At 39.8% G+C, this 8,553-nt stretch overlaps 1 protein-coding gene across 1 annotated transcript; it reads right to left on the bottom strand.

Moving 5' to 3' along the window:
* Positions 1–5,165: 5,165 nt before the first annotated feature.
* LOC135240854 (C-X-C chemokine receptor type 4-like) lies at positions 5,166–6,892 on the bottom strand. Its single transcript, XM_064310857.1, has 2 exons — positions 6,743–6,892; positions 5,166–6,305 (listed from the first exon to the last, which is right to left on the bottom strand). The coding sequence occupies exons 1-2, from the start codon at positions 6,755–6,757 to the stop codon at positions 5,247–5,249; spliced, it is 1,074 nt and encodes a 357-aa protein (XP_064166927.1). The 5' UTR covers positions 6,758–6,892; the 3' UTR covers positions 5,166–5,246.
* Positions 6,893–8,553: the final 1,661 nt, after the last annotated feature.

Raw genomic sequence — 8,553 nt, 5'->3', positions numbered from 1 at the left:
TTTAACATTATGTTTGTGAATTAAAGCAATTCAAGTGGCACCCCAGTGAGTGTATCTGTGTGTTGTCCTATGCCATATACAACAATAATAATAATGATAACATTTCACCAACCTCTGTGGGAGTGTTATAGCCTGTTTTTATTGCTGTCTAGACCTTTGCAATAGCTCACAGACTGACTTAATAAGACCTGCTTGTCTTTGTTCATCTGCAGCCATGACAATATTTATGCATTTATTTCCCTGGGTCCACCAAAAATAATCAAAAAGTTTCACTTTTATCTTCCTGTAATGTATCTTATTTGGGGAGTGAATAAAACTTGATCGTGTCATATTGTGGATACAAAAGAAATTGTGATACACTTTAGCCAATAATGCTCCAAACCTGTTTTATTTTTTTTCACGTAGCCAACTTCTGAGCTGTGATCACAAATGCCAATGTCAGGAAAATAAGTGGACTACACAAACACTCTTTCATATCTTGGTGTGAAAAAAGCTTATACCAAACTGGGAAAGAGTACTGAAAGGCTAAATAAATGTTTGGTTTGATATAGATGCTCCTGTTTGGGATCTGGCTTTACTTTAGGAACTTGGAGTGTGTAGCATTACTCTCAGGAGCTGTTGAAGCAGGAAACTGCCTTACTGCTCACTTCCTGTACTAAACAATGTAAACCTTAATAATAGGCCAATAGGCTGTAGGAATTCAGACCTTTTGTGTTACTGAGGGCCCCATCTCACAATACCGCCTTAAACACTTTTAAATTATCATTATTTTGTAAGACCCCTTTGCCAAAGCTCAACTTGGGTAAATGTCCTCATAATAATAAGCTTACAAACTAATTCAGTCAAGGATGTTGTGGTGAAGCCAACAGATTCCTCAGTTAGATGGTAATGCTGATTGCTAATGGACACAAACATTAGTTATTTCCTGTCTTGCTGATATCTTTAGCTTCCAACCTCTCACAACAAGATAGAAAACCACACTGGGAAGTATAATCTGATGAAAAACATACATACATACATCAACATACAAAAATGCCAAGTTACTCACACATACAAAGCACTGTCTATTAGTCATTAATTCAAACTGGCAAAATATAGGTCTGTCATTAAAAGTATTGAAATCAAAATCTGATTGAAATATGATACAAAAGTTCTCCCTCCAAAAAGTGCTGTCTCCACTCTTGTAGCAGCCTGCAAAATTTCCTGAAAAACAGCCAATAGGAGGTGCTAAAGTAAAAAAAAAAAAAAGGATATGCATTAAAACACTCATCTGCAGTCAGATTTTTTATCCTGGCTTATGACACAAATGCTTATAAATCCCAAAGGATTTCACATAGTCCTACGCAATGAAAATAATTACACAATATGATGGCAACACATTTAACCAAACTTTCAAGGATGTCCAATGTTGATGTCTCAGATCAACACAATTACCTTTTGAAATGCACTATCAGGGCACTATACACTGGCAGTTTAAGTGGCTTAATGTTTGCTGTGTGCTTGGACCCCATGTATTTCTGCTTTCAGCTATGTTTTTAGCATTGTTGTTGTTTCATAGTGCCGTATGTGAAAATAATGTTCATGAGGCAAATGTGGGGGCTTTCATCAGACTAGAAATTGTAGACTATATGATACAGATGAGCTGTGTATATTTGGGAAGGGAGTGTTGGGTAATGAGTAAGAAACTGCTATTGTAGCCTAAAGGTTGCTGGGTAGTACACTGCTGTTGTATCCCCGAGGTACTTAACCTGCATTGCGTGAATGTATATCCAGCTGTAAATGGATGCAATGTAAATGCTATGTTAAAAGTTGTGTTAGTCGCTCTGAATAAGAACGTCTGCTAAATGTCTATAATGTAATGTAATGGGAAGTCACTTCATAATCACATCTCCTATATATGCCATTAGTACACAAAGTTTAGATTGTCTTATGGCTTGCCATTTAATGATAAACATACAAATAATGATGGCTTATTGAAGGCATTGAATTTATAGAGTAGTAAATCAGAGGCAGGGATCGGTTAAACAGTCTTTTACAGCGAGGAACTTATTGGATTTTAGACTTGATGCCATGGTATATCCAGGCCTGAAGAAATTGATTTCAGACTGTTTTTATGTGTTCCTTGTAAAATGATGCATTGTACTGGATAACCACGTCAAATGATGTACCATTGGTGTGTAATCGATTGTGATGACTTCATATATAAATGATCGGGTTGATCCATTTGAGTTCTCTTCTAGTCATGCCCTAAAGAAGCCTTGTGGTCGAAACCGGTTGGCATTTTTGTGCCGTTTTTAATTCACTTGCAATAAAGTTTTTTTTTAATTTTTATACCAATTTCTTCTTCATGAGAGCCTTATTCTTCAAGCGCACCTTGTAGCACCAGGAGTTCACTTATTTATCACTTGTTAAGCACATGTTGCGTCTATCTTTTCTTTTTTGTCTTTGTGTTCGGGTGTGTTCATACCAGCCGTATGAAACTTTGTTAAATTGACCTCCCCTTGGCTATAGCAAGGCTACTTCCGATGCAATGTCTGTTGGTTTGCACTTGTGTTGTGCTGTAGAGAGGATAACAGGATAGTTTCTGTACAGTAGGCAGTGGTACCAATTGGCTGGGCAATCTCAAGACTGGCAGTCAGAAAAATATCTCTCAGAATAGGGTTGGGGTTTTTCCCGGAAGGAAACCAGTCTGATTAAATAAGTGTATACATTGCACATTCAAAGATTTTATCTTGGTGGGAAAATATCAGCATCGAGTGTCTTTTACATGCAAATCATACTAAATGTTTCTAGGGTCTTCAGACAAAGTCATTAAATTGGATTGGTTCTGGGATCAAAGCATCTGGTCTTACTGTAAGAGTACAGCAGTGACCACCGCTGATTTCAATTGAGATTTAACGATAAGCATAAAAATTTGCACGGACATACCACTGAGCTTTTGTGCTACTGACAGTAGCCTCATGCTGCATTTCCAAATGAAAGCCACCTGGCCATTCCTCCTCTTTACAACCACTTACAGAAATACAATAGCAAGTGGAACACTGTAGTCCAATAGACACCATCTAAGCCTGATAAGTGTGTGACTTGACACCTTTTTAAGTCTAAAGAAATGCTAACGCTGCATTGTTTGGTAGTTGATCTGTATATTCATGTGACAACTGCAGTGGTGACGACTTGCTGGGCTTACCATCAAATGCACTGTTGATATTCATCAAAGATTTGACTTATTTCCTTGTGGCTATTAGAGATGAGCACATTCAGGTTGAGGGCAATGACATCAATCATATCGATATCAATCCCATTAGTATATAGATTAATTTAAGTTGTTATTGTTTTCAGGGCTAGTGCGACAGCAAAAGAAAAAAAAATGCTGTTACCACAGCAACATGACAGAGGGCAGTGTGATTCCGTTTTTCTTTTCCAGCCACATAGTGACAGACACATGTGGTGAATATTGCATTCCTGCAGATAAAGCTGATTTAAAAAAAACAGACTGATGAACATGCTTGAAAACCTCTATGCCTTTTTTTCCCATGCCTGCTGCCTGTGCTTAAAAAGGTAGCATTGGTTTCATTGTGAGCTGTACGGAAGATGGGCTTTCCAGCCCGACAATGCATGTCTTTGGGGATCTGAATTGTGGTTAAACTTCTGTGCCTCAGTGCACCAAATGACTGTGAATGGCACAGTTGGCAAAGATGCTGGAAACATGGGGGAACCCCCTTTCGGGTCAAATCTGACGGTCACATTTCTATAGGGCAGCGTATAGATGAATCCTCGTTTTTTCGAGGGGAAAGGGGGGGAAAAAAAACACTTGACACAATCATTAGGTTTGGATTTTATTCTGAATGTTTGAGTTGTAATGACATTATGAAATGATTTGGGCACTCTTCTAAAACCTCTCCATCAAACATACTGGGTCAACTATTGTGTTAAAAAGTAACTGATTCTAAGTGAATAAGACAATCAAGTGCTAACATACAAAGTAGGGTAAACAACTAATTATTCACACGTGCCATAAAGTGGATATAAGACACTTTAATTAGACCACAGCTTTGAAGAAGTGTTGCCTGTTTGATCAACCACACTTGAACAGTACTTGATTTCCTTTGTTGACTTTTGCGGTGCTTGATTTAAAGGAGTACCATGGTGGTTGAACGTGACACTTCCCAGTTGTCTTCAGGCAACAACAAAACAAATGTGCATAATTTTTTTATTCTTCAGTCATTTCAATGTACTTTAAAACGTATTTTTCTAAGCCTAAATGTCCCACTATAAAAATTCACCCGAACCGTCTGGGCGTGGTAATGAGAACTGTCAGTTAGCTATGATTGACAGACCGTTCCCCGTTACCATAGCTACCCCCATGATACGCGCTCTCTTTGGGAGACTGAATTTTCACAAGCTAGCTAGCTTAGTAGTATATCAAGTATCGATAGATAGCTAAGGTAAGGACGTTGACTTGTATCCAGTTACAATTTTTGCTATCTAGCTAGCCAAGTTAAGATAAAAGCACAACTATAACGTCCTCATAAAAGCGAACTAGCAAGCTAACGTTATCGATAACATTGCCTTATGAAAGCAAACCTCCTAGCTAGCTAACGTTAGCTAGCTAGCTAAATGAATATAACCAGAAATAATCTAAAGGAACTCTAATTTAAGTGAACCTAACGTTAGTCAAATATTTGCATTGTCTGAACAGCAGGATGGTGTGTCCTGTCAGATTTCTTTACGGGGCGTGGAAATAGGAGTGGTTACTGTATTCGTGACGTAGAAAAATGACAACTTTCTCAACCGGTTGAAAATGGGACGATGAATTTAAAACGCATATTTCTCCAAAAATACAGAACGGACATATTTAATACTTTGCTCATTGTGTTTCTTCAATGCCTCTTGTGCAAATAGCACATAAAACAGAGAAAGTGTGAAAATCACCATGGTACTCCTTTAAAAGTGGCCTTAGCTGACATCCATACAGTATTTACAGATTTTACAAAAAGGACATGGCCAATCAATGGCCAACAGGCTCTGCCTGAACATTCCACACGTTCTTGGGTGAATGTTAAGAGATAGAAAATCTTAAATAAAAACAGACCAAAGAACAGAAATTAAAATTTAAAAAACAACAACTTTATAACAGAACTATTTACAGTTAAACGTGTTGGCTAGTCCCCCCCCCCCCCCCAATTTTGTACAAAGAAAGCTTAAGCCTCCCTAACAGAATTGCCCCCCCAAATAATAAGTCACTGTTAACTAGAGTGAAAGCTTGAAGACTCAGATTCTGTGGAGATTGATGAATGTCCACCTTTCTTTTTGGGAAGTATTTTCAAACTCGATCCCCTGCCGGTAGTCAATGCATTCCGTGCAGACTTCTTGAACTTAACTCCCAGGAAGGCGTAGAGGATTGGGTTTAGGCAGCAGTGGAAGTAGGCCAGGGCCTCGGTGATGGAGATCCACGTCTGCAGACTCTGCTCCAGGGCACAGCTGTGGGGGACCACGTTCAGCATCATCAGGGTGTCCACGGATATGCCGGCGCAGTATGGCAGCCAGCAGCTGAAGAAGCACACGATGAGGATGACCGTGGTCTTCAGCGCCTTGCGCTTCTGCTGACCCGTGGAGCCCCGGGACAGCTTGACGATGATGATGCAGTAGCAGATGAGGATGATCAGGCCCGGGATGACGAAGCCCACGAAGATGTGCTGGACCCGGAACGCAGCCATCCAGATGGAGCTGGTCTCCAGGGGGTATATGTGGATGCACATGGTCCTGGAGCCCGCCTCCTGCGTTTTTGCGAACACCAGATCCGGCACCGTGAGGAGGGTGGCAGGCAGCCACACGCCCACGTAGATCACCCTCTCCACCAGGAGTTTCCTGGGAGCCTGGCTGTTGGTGGCATGCACCACTGCCAAGTACCTGTCCAGGCTTATGAAGGCCAGAATCAGTACACTGCTGTACAAGTTGACCGTGTAGATCATGTGCACAGCCACACAGAGGAAACCTCCAAAATGCCAGCTGCTCGCGGCATCCACAGCCCAGAAGGGCAGAGTGAGGACAAACAGCAGATCTGCCACAGAAAGGTGAAGCCTATATTTGTCGGTCATAGTTCTCGACTTTTTTTGGTAGCCCATCACCACAACTACCAGTCCATTGCCGACGATGCCCAAAACAAATATTATTCCAAACACCGTCGGTAGAAAGATCCTTTGAAATTCACTGTTGCGAGCTCGATCACAGGGTTCCTCCAAAAAGACCTCAAATTCTCCAGATCCAGATTCAGAGCTGTTGAACTCATCCTCAAACACGATGTGCTAAAAAGAAATTTAAAAAATGCAAATTAATTAAATGAACAGCGAAGATGGATTTCGTTGCATAGCCTAGTTCACAAACCACCCGTAAAACATAGTCGTCCGATTATATGAATGTATAGTAAATGATCCCTTGCCTAGACTTACAATGTCAAAAGAGAAATCACAACTTCAAAAAACGACCGAACGTTTTAGTGATTTGTTGCTGCAATACTTGTTATAGAACGTAGGCTGTAGCTTTACATTGAACCGTTCTAGAAATATCATAAATAGCATAGGCCTTATACTAGCGAAAACTGAAATAAATTAAAAAATTGAATACATTAAACTTCCTTCACTACATCTTAAGCATACATAAATCTAAAAAAAAAAAAAATCAATTTAATAAAAGATATATTCACATAGTTGCATTTTACACAACCTTTCAGAGGCATACTTACTTCAAAATAAGACATGATGTGGGCAAAGGAGTCTCTCCACTTTCGGGACAACTCACTGCAAGCTTCTTGTGTGGACACCTGAAAAGTAACTGCAAGATTTTAAATACTTCAAGTTCCGTCGGGACCCCTCCCACAGGAGGAGTTTGTTTACGTGTAAGTGAGTGTTTTGTATCATGGGCTACGCTACAGCTGGTGTTTCTTCCTAAATACGTTTTTCCTGTTTTTATTCTTTTTTTTTTTTTTTTTAGATCAAGCGATGCTGGCAGCTAACTGAAAGTCAACAACTGTTATCTGCAATGTATTTTCGAATTAAGTATGCGTTTTGTTTGTCTTACTTGAGTTTGCAAAACGTAGGGCATTAATGAGCGCACATCTGTACGTACGATCACAAAATGAATACATATAACCATACCCTCGTGACATTCCTTTTCCATTCATGCAAGATAGTGATATGAATTTTGTGACTTTAGACATGGAATGCCATAGAACTGCGTCATCTTTCTAAATCAAATTATGCACCTGGATTTGAATGAAACGGACCGCTTGGTTGGTCCTATAACTGCAGGAAACGCGTGTGAAAGGCTGCGCTATTTCCTTGTTCTATATAATCTATTTACGTTTCTAGTGCCTTTTAAAGATGAGTTTTCCTGTTCTGGTAAATCATTTACGAGACGCAGACATTAAACAAACACATCATCCTCATAGGCTGAATTTTAAACGATTCCTCGCACGACTGCATACGTGCTCAGTTGATTGGCCCTTAGTAATATTTACTGCGGGTACACGCCGTTTTATTTTTGTTTTGTCGGCTTCATATAACACAAAGAGCATCTGCACTATGTGTTTGTGCGTTAATATCTACTTTTCATGCATGATCAATTTTAAATTGCGTTTTCAAAGAGGAGCGACATCCACAGCTCCACAAACCGGTGGCGAACGATGTTCTTTGTGCCGCATAGTACGAGAATGCGTACTGACTTAGTGGTGCTTAAAATATGCATAAGTGGTCCGGATAGAAGTGATTCGTGTACGTGCGATTTCTTTTTTGGGGGATGAACTTTAAAAGCACTGTCGTCATGCTCCATATCACCTCAAATGAGGAGTGATTATGACAAAAAGGATTACAGAACGCACTTGTGGTGGTTGTCGGTGTGATCTTGCGGTAGCCTACCGGTGCCTGCGTTCATTGCATTCCTCTAAATATTCACTATCTTAAACACTTTGTTTGTGAACAGAGCCATTATTTTAACTCTCCTTCAAAAACAGAAATGCTATTGGTACTTCCTGTTAGTTTGGCCGCAGCTTTTGTGACCCTTGAGCAAGGTTAAATTTTACATTTAGGCATCTATGAGATCTCTTATCCAGAGCAACTTAGGGCTCACATAAATGCATACATACACATTTATGCAACAAATAGTGCAGAAACATAGCTAGTTGCAACCAATATTTGTCATTGCATAATCTTATTAGAAAACAAATAAAATAGGGGGTATGGTTTAAGATTTTAAATTTTAAAACTCATGTGAAGTGTTTACATTAGGTGAGCCAAGGTGCTGTATAAATGTGTTTTTATACCCCGTTGAGGGGATGTTGAACAGGAGTCCTTCTGCAGGTCAGAAACAATAGGAAGAGTCTTAACTATGTGGAGCCCAAAGCCTCCACTTGAAATGTAAGCCTGTGACATTGTAGTTCCCTCTCCCTTTGCAAGAGTGCAGAGATCCTAAGGGGCTGGATCTATTGAAAATGAGAGAAATTACAGTGCGTAGGAAAAGGTACTGGGGCGACTACCAAAAGGTAAAAATGCAGCTTTT

Source organism: Anguilla rostrata, chromosome 15 (assembly GCF_018555375.3).
Source record: "Anguilla rostrata isolate EN2019 chromosome 15, ASM1855537v3, whole genome shotgun sequence".
In the NCBI taxonomy this organism is placed as follows: Eukaryota; Metazoa; Chordata; class Actinopteri; order Anguilliformes; family Anguillidae; genus Anguilla; species Anguilla rostrata.
The sequence above is the reverse complement of the archived record's forward strand: the minus strand, read 5'-3'. Positions and strand labels throughout refer to the sequence as shown.